Source organism: Pagrus pagrus (genome assembly GCF_965226575.1).
Source record: "Pagrus pagrus genome assembly, chromosome: 7".
Classification (NCBI taxonomy): Eukaryota; Metazoa; Chordata; class Actinopteri; order Spariformes; family Sparidae; genus Pagrus; species Pagrus pagrus.
Genome location: NC_140191.1, coordinates 14,007,297 through 14,033,043, shown reverse-complemented (window position 1 = coordinate 14,033,043; position 25,747 = coordinate 14,007,297). Strand labels below are relative to the sequence as shown.

At 41.8% G+C, this 25,747-nt stretch overlaps 1 protein-coding gene across 2 annotated transcripts in view; it reads right to left on the bottom strand.

The window, feature by feature from the left end:
* Nucleotides 1-18: 18 nt before the first annotated feature.
* The window catches only part of itga10 (integrin, alpha 10), a 32,330-nt gene continuing 6,601 nt past the window's right edge, over nt 19-25,747 (bottom strand). For both annotated transcript variants that reach the window (XM_084356395.1, XM_084356394.1), the window contains exons 2-30: nt 19,798-19,909; nt 19,560-19,669; nt 19,380-19,468; nt 17,749-17,863; nt 17,526-17,653; nt 16,763-16,911; nt 11,989-12,139; nt 8,253-8,418; nt 7,118-7,191; nt 6,881-7,025; nt 6,217-6,365; nt 5,929-6,072; nt 5,521-5,727; nt 5,288-5,418; nt 4,258-4,424; nt 3,959-4,101; nt 3,744-3,854; nt 3,554-3,639; nt 3,320-3,461; nt 3,120-3,212; nt 2,924-3,000; nt 2,726-2,815; nt 1,442-1,526; nt 1,183-1,296; nt 999-1,106; nt 801-914; nt 607-702; nt 406-519; nt 19-316 (exon numbers count right to left, since the gene is read on the bottom strand). In XM_084356395.1, the coding sequence (XP_084212521.1) occupies nt 263-316; nt 406-519; nt 607-702; nt 801-914; nt 999-1,106; nt 1,183-1,296; nt 1,442-1,526; nt 2,726-2,815; nt 2,924-3,000; nt 3,120-3,212; nt 3,320-3,461; nt 3,554-3,639; nt 3,744-3,854; nt 3,959-4,101; nt 4,258-4,424; nt 5,288-5,418; nt 5,521-5,727; nt 5,929-6,072; nt 6,217-6,365; nt 6,881-7,025; nt 7,118-7,191; nt 8,253-8,418; nt 11,989-12,139; nt 16,763-16,911; nt 17,526-17,653; nt 17,749-17,863; nt 19,380-19,468; nt 19,560-19,668 (3,351 nt within the window). In that variant the 5' untranslated portion in view covers nt 19,669; nt 19,798-19,909 and the 3' untranslated portion in view covers nt 19-262. The remainder of the gene's footprint in view (nt 317-405; nt 520-606; nt 703-800; nt 915-998; nt 1,107-1,182; nt 1,297-1,441; nt 1,527-2,725; nt 2,816-2,923; nt 3,001-3,119; nt 3,213-3,319; nt 3,462-3,553; nt 3,640-3,743; nt 3,855-3,958; nt 4,102-4,257; nt 4,425-5,287; nt 5,419-5,520; nt 5,728-5,928; nt 6,073-6,216; nt 6,366-6,880; nt 7,026-7,117; nt 7,192-8,252; nt 8,419-11,988; nt 12,140-16,762; nt 16,912-17,525; nt 17,654-17,748; nt 17,864-19,379; nt 19,469-19,559; nt 19,670-19,797; nt 19,910-25,747) is intronic.

Here is a 25,747-nt window from a genome sequence, read left to right as displayed (position 1 = left end):
CCTGTTGAGTCTGTGTGTCGAGTCCAATCCCAGGGCTGCAGTCGAATAGTCTTTTTTTTTTTTTTTGGTTAAGAAGCTTCCTGACTGAGTGAAATGAACCTGAAATAAGTGGCAGCAATAGTAAGAGCTGGCTGAATTCTCCTAATGCTAAGAGAAGGTGGTAAAAGTTTTTTGACTATTTGACCGCAGCCCAGGACGCAACTCTGCACCTGGTAGTCGTCATGGCAAATGACTGTTGTCGTCATGGCTGCAAAAGTTTGGCTCAGTCCTCGTGGTTCTCATCCTCTCCTCTCTGTTTGCGTGTGAAGAATCCCAGCTGACAGGAAGTGAGAAAGAGATTAATACACTCTCTGTAAACATTCATTTTCCTGAAGAAATTTGAAGGAAACTGTAACACGAACATACCTTCCATAGTATGAAAATTATAAGGGCCAGAAGCAGCAACCCTCCAATGATGCTGCCAATCAGAATCCACAGCGAAATGGGAATAGCTCGGCCCTTTAGCACCTCCAGTACAGTCTGAAGAAAACCAGATGAAGGGAGAGATTAGAGAACGTAAAAGCCATTTCCATTCTGCCGCTCATAACCTCGCTACAGTCTTCTTACCTCCCTCCAGACTGTTCCTGTGCCGAGTGTGATAAGGTTTGTCTCCTGAGCTGCGAGGTGATAGGTGCCTATTATCCTCACTGACTTATATTTGGCCTACAAAAAGAAACACAGAGGTGATGATGACCAGTGTTTGAGTCATATGACAGACAAAAAGGGCTGAATTGAGCATTTCGTGTAGCTGTGTGACTCACTTTTCTGAAAAAATCATCATGAACTCGGCGGCTGACACGAATGACTGCGGCCTGCCCTCTCAGAAGCTGCTGGACTTCACAGACGACCTCGGCGCACCAGGACCTGCTGCAGTTCTTAACACACAAACAAACAGCATGTTAACATGTGTACTGACGCTGCACAGTGTTCAGTAGCTGCTGTGCCACCAGGGGCCTCACCAGTACGTCATTCTGCATCATGTCTTCAGGATGAAGGGGGCGGACATCTCTCTGTCTGGCCTTCAGCTGGGCCAGATCGCTCAGAACACTGCAGTTCACTCCTGTGGCCTACGGGACAATTTAAACACGTCAAATATGATCTAAAAGGGAGAGATAAAAACACTCACGCGGCAGCAGCACTCACGTTGTATGAAAAGACCTCTGTGACAGTCATAAAGACTCTGTCTCCCACAGCCACAGAGGGCAGATGCAGCCTGAGCTCCAGATTACTCACAGAGTAACAGCCAAGGTTCTGCAGCTACAAACACAAACAGAAAATGCTCAGATTTTGCCATGTCTTGTTTTTTTTTAGACTGATGACTCGTTTATGTTATTCACTGGGAGCAATACAAAAACTTAAAGTCAGGGGTTTATAAAACAGAGCACGTGGGCCATAGCTTTACCCTGAGGTGTGTGTAGAACTCTGGTCCAATTGCCTCTGATACGGTTCGAGTGGGGTGGACCTCATATCGGTTCAAATTAGAGTCACTGCACAGAAAAACAAGAAAAAAGCACATAAATACAAAATGTATTCAAAGTTTCCCTTTCAGTTTGCCCCATGGGACCTTATTTGGGAAAAATATGTATAGCAGTTAGTTCATGGCAAGAGACAATTTTTTTTGATCCTGCTTGAATTGATATTTAAAGTCAAGAAAGTCACAGTTTGGTGTAAAGACAGTAAAGGACTATTGAGTTTTGTGCAAAACTGCTCAGTGAGCTACATCTCCCATCTCGCACAATATACATTACCAACACCAACTTGACAGATTTCACCCGGTATAAAAAGATAAATAAAAACAAAAGTTCATTGCAAGTCTGGCCATGGTGACAGCTGCAGTATTCGATTTCTTAAGAGCGAAGAGAGGCCCTGACACAACAGGCCGTCGGTTGCACGTCAGGCATTGTTGGGGCCGTCAGTGAGCGTCCATGGCTCTGGACAGCACTTGTTGGCAGCATATAGAATCAGCGGCTTCTTGTCGGTGAAAGAAATCTCTTTGAACGGCTGTTCAGGTAAGCTGATCAGTGCACGAAAAGAGAAACAGAAAAGAAAGCCTGTCGCTGTAGTGTCCACGATCTCACCCATTTAGCAAGGTTACTCCTTATTGTAATCCTCTGCCTCTTCACAGTGCCATTTGCAACTTTTTATCAGACATATTCTCCATTGGAAGAGGCTGTATTAGCGGGAATGGTGTTAAAAAAAATGCTGCTTAATCATACTAACAGATTGTACATACATCCGCAGAGAGGTTTTTCCTTTCACACAGGTGCAGAACATTCGAGCTTGTTGGCTTTCGTCTGTAGTCGTTGGGGTGTGTAGAAGTGTAAAAGTACAGCTTTTTGGCCGAGACGCAGGAGACGTGAGGCGCTAAACAGTCAGCCTTCATCGCTGCATCACTGACACGACTTTTGGGTGTTTAGTCTTTCTAATTACGTATTTTCACAGTCTTATACATCAACAGTTTTATGCCAAACTGAAATTTTGTACTTGGAAAATTATCTTTTAAACTGATAAACATCAAATCAAACAGGATCAAAAAAGAAAAAAGAAAAGAAAATTGTACTCGTGCCAGTGACTACTGTACATAATATTTGAAAAAGGATCCATGGCGGTCCACCAGAATGGGAAGGACTTCACCTCTCTATATCTGGTTGCTGACTAATACATACAGTATGTTGCACTCACAGACCTGCTAACAAACACGTCGGGTTCATACTGAACAAAACTCTGCAGCTGAACACTGTTGTCCCCCAAAGTATCTTCTCTTTCCACACTGTCACTGCAGAAGGAGAAGAGAGTGCATTTTTAATCTCTTATTGCAGAAACAATCTTCCAAGTTTCCAGTATTTGTGAAATGTGTGCATGGAGAAAACAGAACTTGTGCTACCTGGCAGCATGAAGTTTCATCTGAACTCTGCTGTGCAGAGACGTGCAGCTGAACTCAAACTCCAACATGAAGTTAACCTGCAGACAAAAAAAGAGAGAGAAGGCTGCTGAAGTGACACATTTCACCTGGAGGAAGTGAAGTATGAGTGGGCTGAGTCGAGAGAGAGTGATGGAGCGGTTCCTCAGTGCGGACATACTTTTGACTGGGAGCGAAATACTGGATAGCTGACGTTACACGAGTGGCTGTTGGCACCAAGTGCTGTACACTCAATCTTAAAGTGGGTATCCTCCTACATGAAGAGAAAAGAAAGAATCAGAAATTGTATGTTGGCTTGTTTGTGTAAATCTATATGGAGAGTTACATGTGTTGTTTTAGCTGTAAAGTGTGTTAGTTTACCCGAATGCTGAGGCTGGAGAAGTGGAGGTTGCGGGAATAGTGCAGCGTCAGGCTGGTGTTGTAGGCGTTTTCCAGTCTGTTCTGAAGCTGCACCTCCACCGCCAGACGCCTACGAGGGCTGCGAATCACATAAGGCTTCTGTCTGTGGAGGAAACACAATGACAATTTCACTAAAATCTAACAACAGAGTCGACCTGACAGAAAAGAGATCAGACGAATATCTCAGATCTGTACCTTGTCCCAGAGATGTCCATATGAGCCTGCAGCACCAGGTCTGTTGTGCACACATCATCCTCACCGCAGTCTTTAAAGAACTGGATCTGAGGAGGTACATGTGGAGAGGACAGCATGTTTGATGGATTAAAGACGGAGGATCTGTGATGCAGTAAGAAAGCTACAAATGAGAGCAGTCAGTGCCACTCACAGATTTCTTGACAGTCGTTGGCCAGCCTTCATCCAACACTGGACCACTCTCTGTATCATTGATCTTAAACCGCAGCGAGAAGCTAATTGGACGGATGTAATCAGCTGTGTCCTACAACAAAGATGAATAAATGTCAGCAATGAAATACAAGCACTTTGTTTGTCCTGTCTCATGTGTAGGAATGTTTTAAAGTCAAACTTCATGTGTGCACTCACATAGACATGGAAAGGCAGTTTGTAGCAGAGAGTTTTTCCTGTATGAACCCGCACTGCCAGCTGGGTCTGTCGGTGGGAGCTGTCATCAAACAGTGCCCGTGCAGACAACTTCCTGTCGTCCAACATGGCCGACACCCACAGATCTGAGGAGGGAGCAGGCAGATGGTGAGTGTTGGAAAATTCCCATTCTAATCATTCGTGAGCCGGGCCAATTCACGACACTCACTGCGACTGTCACTTAGGATTAGAGAGAGAAAGCCAGTGAATTTGGGGGTAATGGAAAATATAAAGTGTCATACCAAAGCTATTGCTGTGGGGTCCGGGGGAGCGGGAGACAGTGGTGAAGCAGGCGGTGGCATTGAGACAGGCAGATTCCCTGCTGCCCCTCTGGCAGGTCTTCTGGATGACGTTGATGGAGTGCGGCTGGAAGGACAGACTCACATTGATCTGGACTATGCTTCGAGAGCTGGAGACAGAAGGGACAGTGGAGGATGAAAACAGGTTTGACTTTTACAAATTGACTTAAACACCATAAAAATATAGAAACCAGTAGATAGAAAATTAAATAGGGTTTTCTTTTTGTACAATTTATTAGTGTCTTTAAAGGTGCAATATGTAAGAATTAACCACCAATAGGGAGCAGCATATCACCAGAGGAACTGCTAACTTCTGCTAACTATTCTCTTTGCTGTGGGTATCTTTAGCTGTGGCTACTTGCTGCCATTGGCATGCTAGCTGTGCAGCCAGTGGCCCTAACTTGTCAAGTCAAGTTAAGTCAGTTTTATTTAAATAGCCCAAAATCACAATCTCATTGCCTAAGTGGGCTTTACAACCTGTACAGTGAAGGACATCCTCCCTGCTTAGACCTTGGTTAGGAAAAGAAAGAGTGGAGAAATCCCCCCACCCTAAAAAAAAAAAAACCCTGTAGCAAAAAAAATAAAATGGAATAAACCTCAAGTAGAGCCACAGGGTTGGGATCCCTCTCGCAGGACAGACAACCGCGCAATATATGTTGCGTGTACAGAACAGAGCAAAATAAACGACAAAAGCAAAAGCTGATTTGTTTCTCTGAGAACTTAACTCTGTTATTGCATACATCTCCTAGATGAAACTACAAGGGGCTTACTATCGGACAAGTGCGTCTTGATGTACTGATTGAATGTTTGAAATTCACATTCCTGGAAAGATATTACATATTGCACCTTCAATATGGGAACAAGGCGATTTAATGTGTTCTCGAGCTTCACTATCTTCCAGTGCTTGTAGCTATGAAATATAAAAAATTCTGGCAATGCATTTCCCTCCCTTCCCAACTCTTCCTCTACCCACCTGAGCATCACAGCACTGCCCTGCGCTCCCACTGCCAAGTCTATCAGCTCATCTCCATCCAAGTCCAACCGAGCGCTCACACTTCGGCCAAAATACTGCAGGGAGGGGGAGATTGATGACCCTGGAATACGCTGAGAGGCAGAAACAAGAGCAGGAATTAGTTTGATTGCAAAAGTGAAAATCTAAATCTAAATGTAGAAAATCTAAATGTAGGCAAAATAATGCAAAAGTACCTGCTTGTAATTGTGGATGATGTAAATACCGTCACCGTGGTAAACATAGATGGCCCCCTTGTGTTCGTCCTCCAGCGGGGCTCCCACCAGCAGGTCTGTGAAGCCGTCATGGTTGAGGTCTGGAGCGGCTGCCAGCGCATAACCAAACCTGGCATCCTGGGACTTTTCATCAGACTTCAGAGTGCCATTAGATACAAACACCTCCTCCTGGGAGAAGAGAAGGAGGAGGGGAGGAAGAGTTGGAGGTAACAGGATACAGTCCAGGGGATGAAATATAGATATTTATGTCAGTTTTTTGAGAAAATTGCAATGGAAACCTGACAAGAACTTGACAAATATTGTGTATTCTGATAACGGTTTCATAATAATCAATGAGGTGAAGAGTGATCAGTGCCACTGCTGTCTTACCCCACTGAGGGTGTAGATGTAGACTCTACCAGCCTCCTTGTTTCCTGAGCCGAGGAACATTGGCGCTGCAACCAGGAGGACATCTGTGATGCCATCCTTGTCAATATCCAGCCCACACACCTCGCTGCCATAGTAAGATCCAATCTACAGACAGAGACATGCTTCTTTAGCTTTCTGCCAGCAGGTGGAGCCCTCACTTTAATCTCCAACACAGTGAGATTCCTGCTGTTATGTTGTCTGCTACAAATAAGGAAATAAAAGTGACTGAAGAGAGAGGAGAGACTTTACCTGTTCTCCATTGAGGGCCTGTACGATGTTGACATCGCCCTCATCACTGAGTTCAAACAGGATGACTTTGCCTTTGTGTTTAAACCGAGGAGCGCCAGCTAAGTACAGCCTCCTCCAGTCACCAACTATCACAGATGACACTGTGTAACCTGAAAACACATAGACACACAGTGTTTCAGAGTCATACTGGTGTTGTTGAATGTTTTAATCCATTACCACAAAATCAGTGTACTTGACTGTCTGATGACCATTTTGACCATGAAAATTAACCTCCAAAGAAATTAGTTAAGTACTGAGTCACATTTTGACGTCATCAGGTTACGTGTTCATTCAGTTTAACGTGTGGTCTGACTTCAGCCTCCTCTGAAGCAGTTTGGTTTTTACAATGCTCCCATGACATCATAATTACCAAGTAAAAAGCGATGAAATCTGGATTTTGAAGGTTGTTGTGGCTAAATGGATTAAGTACCGGACCTAGGAGACAGGAGTTTGTGTCCATTTCGAACACATTGTTATATTGTTGACTTATTTTTACACTAAGTTCACGGTCAGTCGAAGCAATAACCACACAACACAATAATCAGTGTAATCCACAGTGTAAAATCCACATGTATGATCCTATTGGCATCATCATGTTCATTGGTGTGATACTGTATATAGGTACCTAAATAAGCGGCATGATTTTTAAGCTCCAGTGGAAACTCGCTTTCAAAAGCCTCTCTGGGCGGCATGATGCGTCCGTTGGTCCCTTCCTTCAACACTCCGCCGTCCCAGTCGTAGGCGCCCACCATCCCAAAGAGGATGCCATCCTGAAGAGCAGAGAAGGACGCAGATGGACACAAAGAGATAAAACACATGAGCTTCACACTAAAATGAGCTGTCAACAGCTGACCGGACTTACATCCAGTGTGTGTGTGGAGAAGCCGATCTGAGACATCTCCATGTGGAACGAGCTCTGGTTGTAGCCCAGCGTGCCTATGAGGGGACAGACACAGCAAGTCAAGTTTCTTCACACATCTCCTCCCTTCCTTCCTCTCCCTCTCAGGATCTGATCTAGATGGCATTGTTTGCACCCTCACTCAACATGAGGACCACAGGTGGCAGACATGCCTCTCCCTTTCCTTTCCTCCTGCCCCTTCCTCTCTCATTCCCTAAACATTTAAGAGGTGGCATCACTTTTCATCAGCCTTCCTCTCATGTTTCTGCAACTGTTGTGATAACCGTACACTCCTTCTACCTTCTTTTCCTTTTTATGCTTTTTCTGCAGGACCACTGTTTATTTTCTCACATGGACCCAATCCTACTTCACTTCCTGCCTCTTAAATATTCTTTCTCCCCTTCTGTCTCATATTCTTGTATTTCATTCTTAGACTCTACTAGTTTATTTGTATCCTTGTGTTTGTTTCCTTTATATTGGTTGACTTATAGATGTAATTTATAATCAAAATATGTTGATTAGTTGGACAGTGTTACAGTAAAAAGTGTGAATTACTTTGTCAGCAGGGAGCTAAATAAAAGGTGTTCATATTATTCTATGAATACAAGATAAGCATAAAAACACTCTTTATATATGAAAAAATGTTAGCATAAGTGACTTAAAATAAGAAAATTGTTGGTATAATTGCTGTCATGTATGTAAATAAAGATAACTAACTAAACTAGGTATATTGACTACTTTATTGTGAATATTATCAAACATTCAACAGAGTTGATTTGAAAATACTGTCCCAAGAGATAAGTAACATAATATGACACACTACAGCTAATAATCAAAGTTTTGAATTGAGCTTACACATGATTTTTCTGGTTGACATTGATAAATCTGTGCTCTAATGCAGAGTGTGGTTGACATGTGATGGAAGTTTATCATCTTAAAAGTCCTCACAGTATTTAGATTTTGTAACTTGATGAAAAATATTTCTCTCAACTGTAAAAATCTCAACTTTATACACACATTAGACATTAAATATCTTTATTTTCATGCTTTAGAACTGCCACATTGGTGCTTTCTTTCTTTTTTTCATTCATCCACAAACCTTCCAGAGTGAAGATACGATCTCCTAGGGCGTCCACAATGTCATTGAGCGCAGCTTCATCGGTCACATTGAAAAAGAATTTGTCGTCAGGGTCGCTGGCGATATACTTGATCTCACTAATGAAAGTCTCAGGGTCCTGCTGCCGGCGGATGTAATGACCCAGAACCTGGAACCCAGCGTGAGAGAAAGAGAGAGGGAAAAAAATACGGTAAATGAATAAGCAGATAACACAAGCTCAATAAAACATTGAGGGATTAAGCTGGATGCAGAGACAGGGGGTGAAAGTGAGAAAAACAGAGAGCATAAACAGACTTTTTGGCATGAATCAGAGGAATTACTTCTCCATGTTTCTGAAGGACAGTGAAGAGGGGAAGATGAAACAAGGATCCCTGTGCATCATCCAGCAGTGTGTAGGAGAATTTGGCGGCTGAATCAGGTGCTTCCCAGTTTGAGCACTGATTGATTTGCAGCTTTTAATTGTAAAAACAGACAAACGTTTCAACACAGCTGTGTCTTCATCACAGAAGCTTGAGGGGAGGAAAAGTGAGAGCAAGCACCACCAACATGTACTCTGAAGTAGCACACAAGTAACCTGGAGTCAGTTTTGGATTGAAGCCTCACTCAAGTGATTTACTTGTACTTTACTTGAGTATTTCCAATTTATGCAACTTAATACTTTTATATACTAAGATTCAAAATTTTGTGCGCTTTACTCCACTACATATCTCTGAAAGCTTTAGTTACTAGTCACATTTGAGACATTTTTCTGCACAATACAAATTTTACAGGCACAGAGTGTTATTTCTAAGGGTCTCTCAATCAAAACAAAATAAAAGGTCTAAGTAGTGTGGGCTCATTGGAGCTGTAGTCTTCATTTTTAAAAACCATAATTGCTGATGAAAATCTGTTTGACATGACTCCGGCAGACATATTCACAGATGAGGTAATGTATTAAAACTGTATTCGCCAACTTCCTTTCTCACTCTCTGACTCTCTCCTGGAAGTTCTGGCGACAAACAATCAAATGAAACGAAGCCTTAACTTGAACAAAATTATGGATTTAACATTATGTAAGTACACAACTCAATCAAAAATACAACAAAATTCTAGTTGTTTTCGGACATTTAAAAATACATTTTGCTCATAATACTTTTACATCTAAGGTTTTGAATCCAGGATTTTACTTGCAGTCTAGTATTTCACATAGTTGTATCAGTACTTAAGTAAAAGTTCTGAATACCTCTTCTATCACTGCCTGAAACAGCATGATTGAACTGTGAATGAAATGAAAATAAACACACTTCATTGCCTGTGTAGTTTACTAGCAATTAAGCCATACCTAAAGCCAACAAATTGACTGGAAAACATAAGAACGGAGGAAACGGTAGCCACCAGAGACTTGTAAATGAGGAGCACAGGCCTAGCTGTGAGGTGAAGAGATGACTGATGAGTAAGATATACTGTAGCAGCAGTGGCCGATGGCTTTACGCCTGAAGTACAAATGAGAAAATTCCAAAAGAGAAACCAAACCCAAGAATCTCCCCCTGTGACTTCAGCTGCCAAGCAAACTAAGGAAATCCTCTGTTTTCGAACGGTAGTGGATGGAGAGGGGTGTAGTGTGTAGCAAGAAGAGAGCCTACATATAAATATGTACATTAAGATCTTATAGAAGCTGAGAAATTCCACTCAGGCTGCCAACTGCTGTCTGTTTTTACAGAGTCATGAACAGAGAAAGAAGACATTAAAGAGAAAGTTGTGTTAAAATATAAAGCACATATCCAGATTTAAGGGATTTAGAAACATAATATGTATATATACGAATGTACATACATATGTACCTACATATCTACTTTCATACATGGCTCCGCAGAAACTTGTCCCCCACAAACACACACTTACAGCCTCTAACCCTCACTGATGTATAAAACACAGTCTGTAGTGACCGTACTTTTGTTTTGAAAGCTCTGACGTCCCCTGTGAGCCATTTTCACTGCACACACACACACACACACACACACACACACACACACACACACACACACACACACACACACACACACAGGCAGCAGCACAGAGAGCAACATCAAAATATGAGGCTGCTGTTACAAGTACTACCAACCTGTCATCACTTTGACATTTAAGGCAAACATTCAACCACAAAATTCCTCCTCATTCAGGCTTGTTTTCTTCAGTTTTTGTTTCTGTTAGGCTGCGTGTACAGTTTCTGCTCTGTCCACACCTTGACTCTGTCTCTGGCTGTCTGTTTCCTTCTCTCAAATTTAAACTTTCGTTGACCAAGCTAGCATTATGTTGTGCAAATATCAGACAGAGCTGTCATCTATGCAGCACAGTGATATGACCATAACAACACGTTTTGAGACATTATCCTGTCCCTGTTTCACCTGGGATGGTCAGGATTTATAACAAGAGTAGCACAGCATTTTAAAGGGTCGGTTCACCTGGATCACAGGAAAACAATCTCAGATTGGCAATAGCTATTGTTATAGGCCATGCCAACCACACCCCCTTTTGGCCAATTGGAATGAATCCAAACATACACACTTGATCTCCATGCCAGATTTCAGCCTACTAAGCCGAAAACTGTGGCAGCCAAAGGGTGGGGAAATCTTTGAGGACCAGCTGCCCGACCCTCAGTGTGACATAACAGCTTTTTTTTAAAATTTCTCTCCTTTCTCTTGAGGTATTCAGCAGCGATAGCCAGATTTCTGCCTCCACTCCAATACAACACAATGGAGAATTTAATCTGTGGTGTTAAAACCACAAAATCAATTTCTCTCATCACTGTTGTGTTAGTGTGGCAGCAGAAATTTCAGCTATGCATTTTGTCAGCTGTTTGAGCCAATGCTATAAAGACAAAGTGCGCTTAATTTCTTTGGATGTCTTCCGTTAGTAAGACAGTATGACAGACGGTTTCTGGAAGTCACAGCTGAATTTTTGATGAGATCCAGGTCTGATCAAACAGCAGATCTGTTGTTCCAGAGGCAGGTCAAACCCTTATAAAATGTTTTTTTCTGATTCTTCTAGCTACAAACTAACCAAACTCTATAATAATTTCAACATCAGGGCTTTCCAAACAGGCCTAATTGAACTTCTCCATCCATAGATTAGTAGGTCTATACATATTTCTATGCCGGCACTTTGCCACAACTGCTCCATGTTGGCTCGTGATCTCCTCTTCTGTGGTTCTAGTGGAGTCTGGACAATCCTCAGCTTCTCTTGTGGGGAAGGGAGGGGTTGCAACCAGTCCAGCCAGTAGACTCTGTCTGCCCCACTGACACTAAAACCATGCCACCACTCAGTGTGTGTCTGTGTTGAGGGGGTCGGGCGGGGCTGGAAAGGAAGAGTTTTTGTTCCTACTGGACTATTTTAGTGCCCACAAGGGGTTCATTTTGTAATTTGGAGATGTTATTTTTGGGGGTGTGGTGTTGGTGGTATTGTGTGGTCGCTTTAGGGTGTAGATGGTCACTGTACCACTTTCACACAATGTGTGAGGAATGTCAGGGATGCACACCCCACTGATAATGTAGGTTAGTTGTTTGTGTTTTTTCCCACAATAGTTTCACTCTTTTCATGTTTAAAAAACACTCCTGAATCAACATGTTTGAGCATCATGAGACATTACAACTCTCAAATAAAACGCAGACAACTGTGATTCTTTAAGATTTCACTTTCTTAAATTTAAACAACCCATCGAGACTTGATGAGATTTACTCACAGCAATCGCGTATCTGGTGATGTTTCTGTTCTCGCACTCCTCCAAAGCCTCTGGTAGCTCCTCCCCGTCATGCGACTCTCCGTCCGTAACTACAATCATCACCTTGGTGGCGCCGTCCCTGGCTCCACGCTCAGTGCTGAACGCCTCCGTGCTATGACGAAAGAAAGGGCAGACTGAGATAAAGAATGTCAGGCTAGTTTGCTAAAAAAAAAATCCAGCTGAATGATCTTAAATCAAAACAGCGAAAGCAAGAAAGAAAGAGAAGGAAAATACAAGGAGTGAAAGAGCCTGAGGGAGAGGGAGGACACCAGGGAGTATCAGGCACTTGGTTTCCTAAAATCTGAAATAAACATAAACGCCTATAAGATAATATACAATTTCAAGTCCATCCCTGAGAAAATGAATAGCCAGTAAAACACTGAGACGTTGGATTTAAGCTCACAACTGGACCTTGCCACATCTATATTAGTCATACTTGACACACATACATTAGCTGCCAGTTGACTCAACTTGGTCATCCATGTGTCACTGCACACAGTGACCGCATCTGTGCATTCCCATCCGGTTGTGCCATGATACAAAGAGGAAACCTAAATGACAAACACACGAACAGACCCAAGCCGCACCCTGTTTGTCTGCAGGAAACCTGTTCTCAGTGGGACCTGCTTCAAGCATTGAATAGAGTTGGTAAGCCTCAGACCAACACACACACACACACACACACACACACACACACACACACACACACACACAGAACTGGGAAGAGTAGTCACTGCTAGTGAACTCAGTCATTTTCAGGCCCAACTCCAGCCCTTGCCTAAATATAACATCGTGGTCAGCCACAAGAAACTCAGAGTTAAAAACAACCGTTTCCCCTATGCAGTCTGCAAATTACATAGGGAGCCGAGAGGAGAAAACAGAGTAGAGGAGGAAAGTTACGGACAAATAGATGAGTGAACGACTGAAGGAGATGAGAAAAGAAAGATAGCAAACAGGTAACTAATAAGTCTGATAAGACAAGAAAGGTAGCTAGCAAAAATGGAGAAAAACAGAAAAGACCAGAGGGGAAAGAAAGGGAGTGGGAATGCAAATTAAAAGAATGATAAAAGACAGTAAAATGAAGCCAAAAATAACAACTGAGAAGTGTTAATCCTGCTTTGATGTGGTATCAAGACTGTGTGATGTACAGTATACAGTCACATAAAAGTGAGGGAAAGAGAGAAAAAGCTACATAAAAGCAGGAAGAAACGTGGTAGAGAACAGAACAGAGACAAAAAAGACAAGACAAGACGGACATAAACAGGTAGGAGGGGAAGAATAAAAGAGGAACAGGAGGAAGCTACGAAAAATTAGGATGAAAGACACAAGTAGTTAAGAAAGAGGGAAGGGGAGATAAAAGAGGGGAGAAAGTGAGTGGAGCTAATTGGGACGCCTGCCTGTATTTACAACCCATTTTATGGAGTCACAGCAGTGTGGTAATGACACGGCATGGCGGTCTGTGAGTGTACTTTTGTGCGTGTGTTTGTGTGTGGGTGAGTGAGTGAGAGCGTCTGAGACGGGTGGAGCAATATAAAAATCAGTGGCTAATCCAATTGTAGAGGGCTGTTTGATGTCTATGCATGAGTCTGTCAACTACTCTGCAGTCAAACCGGTCCAACTTAACACTTTTTTACATTATAAGCAAGGTATTCTTTTAAAACTGTGTTAACACTGTTCTTTTAAAGGCTGAGGCAAAGTACTTTAAAAGATTATGTTTGCCATTTTGGGAAATTCACTCTTACTTTCTCACAGAGATTTAGATGAGAAGAATAATACCACTAGTATCAGGAAAAACTTCAGCAATAGAGTCTGAAGTATACTGGAGCACACGGATTAATGGTCCAATGTTTAAGAAAGATGATTTTTGAGGCTCATTACCAACTCTGCAAATACTGACGCTTTGGGATGGCAGCCGACCCGACCTACAATCCCAAAGCCTCAGTATTAAACTCAAAAATCAACTTTCTTACAAATTGGACTTTTAATGCAACAAACTTTATTAAATGACTTCGATACCATGTGCCTCTGCAACTTCATTTCTGAAGTTTTTCCTGATACTAGGCGCTTTAAACTTCCTCCATTCATCAAGATCGCTACCACTCTCATGTCGTCATATGCAAAAATGAAACTACAGTACAACCGTCAGCAAAAAAGAGCCAGTTGTTGTGCCGTCTTACGATCACAACACCAATTGGTGTGTACCAATTGTCCACACAAAAATAAAATCATCAAAAAACTCCAGGGAGATATATTTAGGAGCTATTTCAGCTAAGTGCTTGGGTTTAGGGTTAAGTTTATAATAAGGACAAGGTTAGGGTAAAGGTCAAAGGTCAAACATGCAGGGAGCAGGGTTAAAGTCGAGGTTCGGGGAGCCAAGGAATGAATGTCAGCCCTGGTAAGTATAGTTATACGGTGTGTGTATGGTGTGAGCCCTTAATATGTGTGTATGTGTTCATTCATGTATGTACTGTAAGTGTATGCGTGTGTGTTTTTACAGCTGCAGGAGTACGACTTGGCTGACCAGGCTGGGTCAGTCTGTGCCACACCTGCAGTCATGCTGAGCCAGCAGCCAACTAGTCCAGCTCAGCTAATCTCAGTGTTTTTATACCCCGTCACTTTGCTGCCGAGTGCCAGTGCTGCTATCTGTCCATCTGTACTGTATGTGTGTGTGTGTGTGTGTGTGAGAGAGAAAGAGAGAGAGAGAGAGAGAGAGAGAGTCAAAAGAGAAGTTCTTCAGTTATTTCAAAAACTGTATCCCCCCGCTTGATTTTTCTTTCTCTGATGCACACACTTGAGAAAATATTCACTTTTGCGATTTCAAAATGACTCCTCAGTTTCTTGTTTTTGTCCTGAGCACTGATGAGTCTACTGATCTGACCAGGTGGGAGAGGTGAAGTAGTGTCTGGGTTTCCCGTCACTGGTGTTTTAATGGCACAGTTGCACTTTTTTTACTGGCTCCATTTTCCAGTCACCGCTACTAACTACCTTTTAAACGTTCCACCTTAACTCCTACAACTTTTTACCTTTAAATGTACCAGAAAACAGGAACTCTCCAATTACCTGCATGCATCAGAGTGTGTGTGTGTGTGTGTGTGTGTGTGTGCGCGAAGTAGAATACCTCTCCAAGATACACATCCCAAAATGGAAGCCGTGGCCACACATCAGGTCTGGGTGTGGTGCTCTATGTGGGTATGACTTTAATAAAGCAGGAATTTTATTTTGAAAAGAAAGATATTTTAAGACTGAGGTTTTCATTAAGCCACTGAACCTCAACCTATAGATCTGTTTCTTTAGACTTGGGTTACCAGCTTAAATACCCCCAACATACTTCTGCAAAGAAAAGCCATAAAGGTGAGTACAGCCAGGAGTAGGTTAAAGAAGAGTATTTTAAAGATCTGGTCTGGGCATTTTGTCAGGGTTTTATTATCTAAATATCTCTGCTCAGTAACTGGTAATTGCACATGCTTCCAAATAGAACTATATCAACTTAAAAATAATATTTGCTAAAGGAAGCTTCTCTAATTTAAATCTGCATTAACAGCAGAACAAGCTGTAAAAACAACACTGACGTATTATCTTCTACTAAAGTTGATATGGCAAACATGTTAACGAATGTGTCAATGACACATCCAGCAGGCACAAGAGCAACATCCTTCCTCATTCCTGTCCTTCATGACGACAAACCTTTGTATCTGTTATCATGAATGAACCCCCCTAGCATTCAACAAGAAGAAATGCATTTTTTATGGATGGATAAAAAAGCCACAGCAAGCATGGAAGAGAATCGTGTGGTACATTATCGAGATAAAACATGGCCAACAATGCATGGAGACAAATAAGTGAAGAGGTTGACCTGCCAGGTGTGTAGCCAGTTTCGTGAAATATTTTGTTACAAGACTGATTAACCACAATGCATGCACTCTAATTTATATATGTTACACAGCGAACATGCATACCAAGGTTAGCTAATGTTATGGTGTCTCCACACGGGGCTCATGGTCTGTCTGAAATCAGCCGCAAGTGACAAGATTTATCAACGTAGTCTAGTCGAGCAAATTAAAAATTTTGGCAAAATCCAATAATCACTTTCCTTGTCACTGTTTATGGTCTCCACCAACTCCCGGGGAAGATATCTGGCACTTTAGCTACTAAATGATCCGTCTGCTGTATGATGCAGGGCAAGTAGTATACAGTGGGTTTGACTGGGATTTTTTTAGTGGACACAGCTGCCGGGTTTGGCTGGAAACAAGTTTGATGACAGAGTGAACCAAAACAGTTGCCAAAAGTTGCTGGTCATAAAACCAAAACAATGACCTTTAAGATGCTAAAACGCTGAACAGAGTTGAGGATTTATCATAATAATATGTGTGTTTTTCCACTTTGCTCATTTATATATATACTGTATATATACACAAATTGATTGGAGCAACTTCAAGTATCCCATGTTATACTTGTTCAACTTATCCTTGTCTGATCGCTTGGTAAGCCATAAATCAAAAGCAGCCTGAGGGGATCATATTGGAGCATATCATTAAAACGAAGAACAGACTAGAAGAAAATAGACCTGATTGATCTTATTACAATAAATTAAACAGTGATATATTTAGAGAAAATCCTGAAGAATGTTATGCCATTATCTAAACACTCAGTGAGTTTCCAGTTCGCCAGCCAAGTAGGTTTTAGTACAAAGAACATCAGCCAGTAAGAATGAAGTATCAGTGATTGACAGGCCTACCAGGCCATGTGGATGGCATATGCAGTGCGCGTCTCCCGTCCCTCCTGTCTGCTGATGTTCTTGGCGGCCTCCACCACCTCCTGTGTGGTCTGGTAGTCCTTCAGAGACCACTCATGAACTGCTACCTCGCCATACTGCAGTATACCAACCTGAATGTGCACACATACGCACAGAAAAAACACTCAAGCATTTCAGCGAAGCCATATGTTCATGGTTGCGCTGGTTCATAGTTGTGGAAAGCAACATCTGAGACTTGTTTGTCGGGTGAACTATCTCTTTAAGTACCAATCCTGTTCTTAAAGCAAACAGTGCACTTGGGGAATTTTTGAATTCATTCAAAAACCAGAGGTATTTCCTCTTCACCTCACATTGCCTGCTACCCCTTACCCCCCACCCTCCCTTTTCAAAACCCAATCTTCCCTCTCACTCCTCTTGTTGTTTAGCTCAGAATAATGTCCCAGGACCCCCAGCCCCCCTCTCCAACTTCCACTCCTCCCAAACCTCAAGCTAGCTCGGCTCATGTCCCTTTACATTACTAAAGCAATTCATTTTGGTCACAATTTGCCAAATTGGTCCTTTTATACGTGTCACTCTATGTATGTTTTCACTCAAGGGACTAGCTTGTCTTACTATCCTGGCCAACAGTTGAGGGGTTCCAGCGGTTTGAATAGGAGACTCACTCAAATTCAAAACCGCAACTTTCCATTACCAATGTAAATAATATTTATAGGCAGTGCAACCACACATCGACTTGTACTTTTACCTGCATCTGGTCCGAGCTGATGTGGAACTTGCTGAGGATGTTGCTGAGGAAGTTCTGGACCTCATACCAGGGGTAGATACTGTTGGAGCCATCCAGCACGATCACGATGTCCATGTATGTCGAGCACCCTGCCACATGTGGGAGTTTAAAAATATTTGGTTAGCTAAAGCAGGCATGTGCAGCATGTTTCTCCTCCTCAATGTGAGTGCCAATATGTGGTTACTTTGCGCTGTTGGAGCGATGGTCTCTCTTGGTTCTAGGTCATCGCTGACAGAGGCACAGATGCCGGTGCTGAACATAGACGTACCACACTCTTGAGACCACAGAGGGGCACATGCCTGCCAAACACACACAAACACATATACATCAGCATCTGTCTTACAGGTGAAGCAATTCTGGGAGAATCTACAGTCAATTTGAGTGGTTTATATTTATAAGTGTTTGTGTTCAGCTCACAAGGCCTGTAGGTGGTTTTTCAGTTATTATCAAAGGGTTTAAACACGTAGACAAAAGTAGTCGGTTGACCCACAAATAAACACTGAAAAAAAGGCTAAATGTGGGCAGACAGGGAAAACAACTCTTAAGAGGGGATAAGTCATGGAAAAACTACAATAGTGTGGTTTGGTGGATAGAAAAATGAGGTAGAGTCAGAGAGAGAGAGACTATTGTTGACATGTTGGCAGTCACTGTTGTCATGAGTGGTTTAACAGAGCTGGAACATCAGACCAGTAAGGCAATTTAAATCTGATTGTGCTAAATGTAGGGGGGTGAGTGTGGGGTTGGGGAGGGGGCCACCATATAAAAATATTTCTGTCTTCAAAGCCGTTTATTTGGCTTTCATACCAAGAGGGAGGAATTAGGGGGAGAGCGCGGAAAGAGGAGATAAAAGGGAAACTCGCACACGCAGCAGCAGAGAGACAAAAGAGAGACAGAAAGTGGGGTGAACTGGGGGTAGGACGAGAGAAAGAGAAACATCCTGGTTTTGCTCGCCCTGTCATTATAGACGGGTTTCTCCTCAGGCACACAGACAGGCAGAGAAGAAGGGATGGAGTGAGGAATGAGAGAAAGGAAGGAGGGAAAAAGCAGGAGAGGTGCTATGGCTTTTGGTAGGTCTGTCATTAACAAAGGGCCGGAGACGCATTCCGATCCTGTTATAGACCTGACCACTGGGGTTAAGATAAACACACACACACACACACACACACACACACACACACACACACACTAAAATGGGCTAAGCTGGATGGCGTTCGTGAACTGTACACGACTCCACACCCGAAGCAGCAGTAAAAACCTGGCTGAATCCAAAACACGCAACAGCAGCACACTGGCTTGACGCATACACAAACAAACAGGCACAGGAACATAGACACAGTAACTAACATACAAACAAACATACAAAACACACACTTCTGCTTAATGGCCCAGGCTGAAGTGTGTTCCTCTGCTGTGTAGAAGCCTCAAAACTGGAGAAATCAAGTTTAGAGAGCAACAGCAAGATGTCCGTATGAGAGTTAAAGACTCGAGATGTGAGACTCGAGTTTGCACTTAGGCTGGCACTCAACTGCGCCGAGACAAATAAATACATTTGGATTCTACAAGTGATTAATCAGTCTATGTGTCTGACTTGTGTGCATATGAATCTCCAAAATGGTGTCCAGGAAGTGTGGGATCAGTGAACCGCACGTGGTCACTTCTAAAGTCAAATAAAAACATACCAACAGAGCTGATTCATTAAAATTCTGTCAAACAAACACAACCTGGTCTCACCACATCCCTTCAGGCTTCAAGCAAAACCCAAATGCCCACGTAGCAAAAATAAAAAGTCTTGTTTTCAGTGTTAAAACCACATACCAGGAAGCCATCAGGTGAGTCTGGAGTGAGCGTCATTCCCAGGTGAGAGTTCCTCAGGTTCTTTGAAACGTTCTGGAGAGCAGTCTCACCTGAGATGGACAAACAGATTAGTTTAAACTTGACTGATTTTTTTTTCCCCCCGAGGAGAGTTGATTTGTTAAAATTATTTGTTTCTCTCACCTAGATTCACTTTGCTGCAATTTGAGTTCCTCTCCTCTCCCACAACACATTTGTACACGTCTCCTTTCCTGTTGTTTGGCGGCCCGTCCCAGGGAGCACCAACCAGCATCCTTTAACAGAATGACACAGTCAGTCATTTATCGTCAAGACATCACTAAACATCTTCTTTATGTAAAAACTAGGACTGTTTAGTAATGTTTTCTCTTTCTCTGTCATTTGCTCATTGACAGACACTTACGATTTTTCTCCGTCTGATTCATGTTGTAAAACAGAGAAGCCAAACAGAGCGTCCTCTGGACCAGTGAAGATCCGCGGATGCTTTACATCTATGTTGAAACACTGACACAACTCTGAAAGACATCAAACAAGAGATCATTACACAGAGGACAACATGTTTTATTTATTTATTTTTTTAAAATTGGCATCAGAGTTTGGTACTGAACCCTGTACTTTTAACAGTACCGATGGAATTGCGTCAGTACTACCAAGGACCAGTTCATGTCACCTAAAAATGTGCAAAATTTCCGTACCTCAGAACACATACGGGTGAAAGAGTTACTTAGAGAAGAGAAAGACATAAGGAGAGAAAGAGAGAGTGAGCAAGAGACTATGTCACCCCTGCTACTTGTTCACAGCACAGTAAGTCAGGGCAATGGTGGGCCAAATTTGCTCCCAAATGTGGTTAGACTGTCCAAAACTGGCCGTAGACAACACTCGCTGCAATATTTATATTATGAAATGCAAAGCTCGCCAGGGAAACACGTTTTTTCCAACCTTAAAGCAACTTCACAAAAATTAAAAGGAGGGAACTGGATGTCAAGGGAAAGGTTTGCTATGTGCTTATATAGTTAGATGAGAGGATTGATACCTCTCCTCCATTTGTCCATTTATTACGAAGCTACAGCCAGCAGCTAGCAAACTTAGCTTAGCATCAAAACTGGATACATGGGGTAAGAGCTAGCCTTGCTTTGTCTGAAGATAACAAAAGTAAAATATCTCGTTTGTTTTATCCATACAAAAACAGAAGTGTAAATACGACAAATAACTCTTCAAGGATGTTATACTGTACGCTGACCTACTTTTAAGTATTCATCTTACTGTGCAATATCAAGACGTTAAGAATACAACTATTTCCCCAAGCCGTTATAGAATTTGTGAAAAACATGAAAAACATGGAGCTGAAAGTTGTGTGTACATCTACAGTGCAGAGTCAGATTATCATTTCCCCACTTGGCCTTAGGAGAGGGGATGGGGGGAAGAAGATGAGGGATTGAAAAATATGGATAAACAGAGTGACCAAAGGCAACCTCCGAGGAAAAAGGGAGTTCAGTCTAAGGGGAAAGAGGGAGAGGAAAGGGGAGAGAAGAGGCAAGGCAGGGAAGGGTGTGGGTTAGAAAAACTATGGAGTATAGTAAGCCTCCTGTTATGACACACAAGCCTACCCTTCATACAACCAGAGAGAGAGAGTAAGAGGTGAGGGAGACACAGAGAAGACAGAGAGCAACAAGATGGTAGTCAGACAGTCCACTGAGTTGTGAACATTTAGGTGTAAACAGAAGCATGAAAACATGCTCCAACTGGAAAAATAAGTGGAGGACAGCTTATTTTTTTTACAGTCTGAAGGAGAAAATCCAAATATGCTTTTCTAAGGAAAGAAAAAATAAATGAAGGTAGATTATTACACTCATTCATAGGTTAAATGTTTCCTGTTATGCTAATCAGAGTGGAACTGAATGAACAAATTAAGTTTACTGTGATCTTTTATAATTTGAAATAAATCTGGAAGAATTTAAGGATTAATGATTTGCTAGCAGATCTTCACAACAGTAACAAGTCGCACAACTCTTATCTTGCATATGTCAGTGTCAAGAGGTTGTCTCCATTTTCTTCATAACCAACCTATCATATATTAAGTCATATACCTTTTTGTAACACTTTTTATTAAAGATATTTATTCTTAATGAATAACAAGACTAAGAGTGCTACAGCTCTGCTGTGAGCTATATGTTAAGCATGCTAACATGCTCCCAGTGACAATACTAATATCTTGATTTTTGAAACCAACTTAGTTTAGTTTGTTAGCATTCTAAAATGTGTTACTCAGCACTAAACACAAAGTCTGATTGTGGCTGATGGGCAAGTCAAGAACCAAGTATTGAATAACTAGAAATTTTAACTTGATGATGTCACTAGATGAAAAGACATCCTGAGGTGAACATGAACATGTGTACCAAGTTACATGGAAATAGATCCTGTAGCTGTTGAGACATGTTAATCTCATAGTAACGCTAGAGAAATGTCAGGGAATCACTAGTCATTAAGATTCATCTTCTGGGGGTCACAATTGTCGGTAAAAAATGTAATGGCAATCTTTCCAATAGTTGTTGAGATATTTCAGTCTGGACCAGACTGGACAGACCTACAAACTAAAGCTGTAATGGTTAGGAAACTAATAGATTAGTCAATGGAAAGCACAAATGTCAAACATTTGCAAGTTTCAGCTCCTTAAATGTGAGGAGTTGCTGCTTTTCTTTGTCATTTGTGAAAGTACATGAAGAGTCTTCAGGTTTTGGACTGTTAGTTGGACAAAAGAAAAGACCTCAAGATGTCACTCTGGGCTTTGGGAAATTGTGAAAAGAACTTTTCACGATTTTTTCATTTAAGAAATATTCGCAAAAATAATATCTAATCCTTATTTGCAGCCCTACTACAGACAGACATTGCCATCCATGAAGCCATGATGCTGGAATGGCAAAAAAAAGTTTAAAGCAAAATACAAAAACACCTTATTGTGTGTTATCTTACAAATCTGTGTGTTAATTGGGCGAGGTGGGTGATTCTGGAGAAACAGAAAGATTGAGTGTTGAGTCTCATTTCCTGGTCATCATACATCAGCTTTTTGGGTTTGTGGTTTGGTCTAAGTCACAAAAACAATGACCCAAAACGTCCATATACGTCAACCTGGGAATGAATCAACTATCTTTCTCCAGAATCACTCACCCCACCTTTCTATGAATAATCTAGTTCTTAGAACAACAGCCAGGAGAAATGGACTACTGACCGATTTTTGGTTCACACTTGGATCAAACCTTGTATTAAAATGTATAAAAATGCAAAGTATACTGTGCAGATCACTTTACATTTTTCCTGTTGTTGCACAAGGGTTAGCTGATGAGGTCAGTGGCAGACAGGAAATAAACTGTCTTTGCTACTTCCTATAAATGCACATTTCCACTTAAATTAAAGAGCATTATCACGTTGTATTTTCATTTCAGGCTCAGAAACACTATGACATTCTTGACAGATGGTATTTAACTCGTCCCACTTGTATTATCTACTGTATGTTATTTGTGTCCCTGAAAAGCAGGGTGTTGGATGTGTTCTGTTAAAATAAATTTGACTTGACGTGTAATTTAGCAGCATCTGGGGGGCATCTACAGTAACTCTCATACATAACTCAGTGATTCTACTGGAGTAAAAGAAGTTGAAGATGAGGAACAAGACCAGAGCACTGCTGCTGTGATTACACACCAGCTACTCACACACTTGTATACAGATACTTCCCCACTAATACACACTGACACACACACACACACACACACACACACACACACACACACACACACACACACACACACACACAGACATTTACCTTGGCCAGGACAATCAGAGGGGGATTCCATTTGGTTTTGAGAGGGTAACTAGATACGTTCACTGTTTCTCTTCCATCTCTGCTCCTGGTTTTCTCACATACTCTTGTTTCTTCTACCTGCTCTTTCATTTTTCTGTTTCGCACAGATGTTTTTACTGTAATATCATTGAATTTCCAGTCTATTTTCTTCTGTTCTTGGACTCAGATTTACTCACTGAAGAAGGCTCTAGGGATGGCAATGTCATTATGTCGCTTAGTCTACCATTTTGCTCCAGACTGAAATATCTCAACATATATTTGATGGATTGCCATACAATTTTGAGGAGACTTCCACGCTTCCCAAAGGATGAATCCTGCTGATTATTGGTGAACCCCTGACTTTTCCTCTATAGCCAGCAGGTCCAATTTTGCAATTACTGTGTGAAATATCTAACTCTATCTCCTCTATGGTTTGGCATGAAATTCACGGTCCCATGAAGATGAAGACTACCGACTGTGGAGTTCCCCTGGACATTTTTGTCTATTTGTGATTTTCAAGACAGACAGTTAAATGTCTTCACAACTATTGTTGGATGAATTGCCATGGAATTTGGTTAAGATTCATGTTCCCTAGAGGATGGGTCGTAATTACTTTGCCGAATCCTTTAACTTTTCATCAAGCCCCACGATCAAATCAAAATTATAAGTCGTCATATACTTCGATTAATCACTAAACACCTGCATAACAAATAACAATCCCATTAGCCTCTTTGTGTTTAGTGCTAATTAGTAAATGTTAGCATTAGAGCCATATGAATACATCTGTTGGCCGAAGTTAACAATACAGAATGATATAGGCTCTCGGTATCTGCTTATATGTTATCTAACAGGTGCTAATATGAAAACTTTTTAACAAAGCATAATTCAGAAAAAGATTTTTTTAAAAAAAGGAAAAGGATTCATTTCTATTTATCAAACTCCCAGTGAAGTTTACTGTGTCGGTGCGCTGACACCATTTTTGATGAAAACGTTTATTGCTAAACTGTAAGATATCCTGCTACCATCACATATGTGCAGTATCTTTATGTTTAACCACTTTTAAGGAATCATTGGAAAAACTTCATATCTCTCGGTATCGCTCAAAAAATTTGGTCAGGCCCTAGTTAGCATGCTAACGTGCTTAACTAAGATGGTAGACATGGTAACCATTATGCCTGCTTAGCAACAGCATGTTAGCATTGTCAATGTGAGCATGTCAGCACAGGGACAGTAGCCTTTGACTCAAAGCACTACTGTGTCTAAGTAGAGCCACACAGAGCCACTACTGTAACTGTAGACTAAATCCTGTTTCTGTTCATCTTGCAGTTCTGTATGAGCATCCAACTATTTCAGTGTCCAAGCCTCCAGTGACTCTGATGAAATTCAGCCATCAATCTGATTCTACACAGATGTTTATCAGACTTCTCTACTGGGAATACGCAAGGATAGAGTAATTCCTTAAAACTAAACCATCCATTTTCATGGCCAGAGTGAACAAGTTATACTCTACTTTTCTCTCCCACCACCCTTCTTTTACACAGCACAGTAAAATGTTTTTCTCTTTTCTTGTGGCAACATCACCCACTCTCTCCGAGTCCAAGTTTCTTCCCGCAACAAACCAGGCCTCCGACAACAACCGCTGCTACTGATTTTCTCTGTCATTCTCCTATTTCACTCATTCTCTCATAAACCATAAATTGCTTCTTTCTTTTACCCCCTCTCCAATAACACACACAAACACACACAGACACACTGTAACTCTACCACAAGGCCCCCTCTCCGTTCCCAACCCCTCCGACTCCCACAAAACTGTACCATCTCTCTCTGTTTTCCCTGTCCTGTCCTCCCTCTTCTGGTTCCATTTACATTGGGGTTTGTATATGACACTGTATCCGCAGCCTGTTTGACCACCCATCGCCATGACAACTGGCGGCAAACATTTATCATGGCAAACTGGGTCCAGATTCTCTCAACCACACGTTCAGCTCTGGGCGCTACTGCTGCTGGATGGTTGTGATTGTGTAGAATATGTGTGGGCACATGTTGAGGGACAGAAACTGAACTTGACATTATGATGTTTAGGATACTACAGAGACATGCCAGCACTTATAGCAGTATACAGAGTCGTTGATATGTTATTTTAATTGGACTAACATTAAGTTTCTCTCTCTCGTTGTCTGTATCTGTCTCTTTAATTTACACCCCTGACTTATATCACCTCTGTGAAATGTACTGCAGTAAAGATGTCTGCTGCTCGACTGTCTGTTTCTATCATCTTCATTTAACCAACTCATGTTTCCCATGCATCCCCCTCATTCACCTCTTCTCACCCTCTTTCACAGATTTTCTCCCCATTATCTGTTCTGTTCTCATCTCTGTCCCCCTCTCGTGGGGAATGGGGGAGGAAGATGAGGGGGAGTAGGAATGAAAGTCAGCAAATTATGGGAGAGTAAAAAAAAAAAAAAAGATAGCTGGGAGAATAATAGCGAAAATTTATGAATGACTGGTGAAACGCACA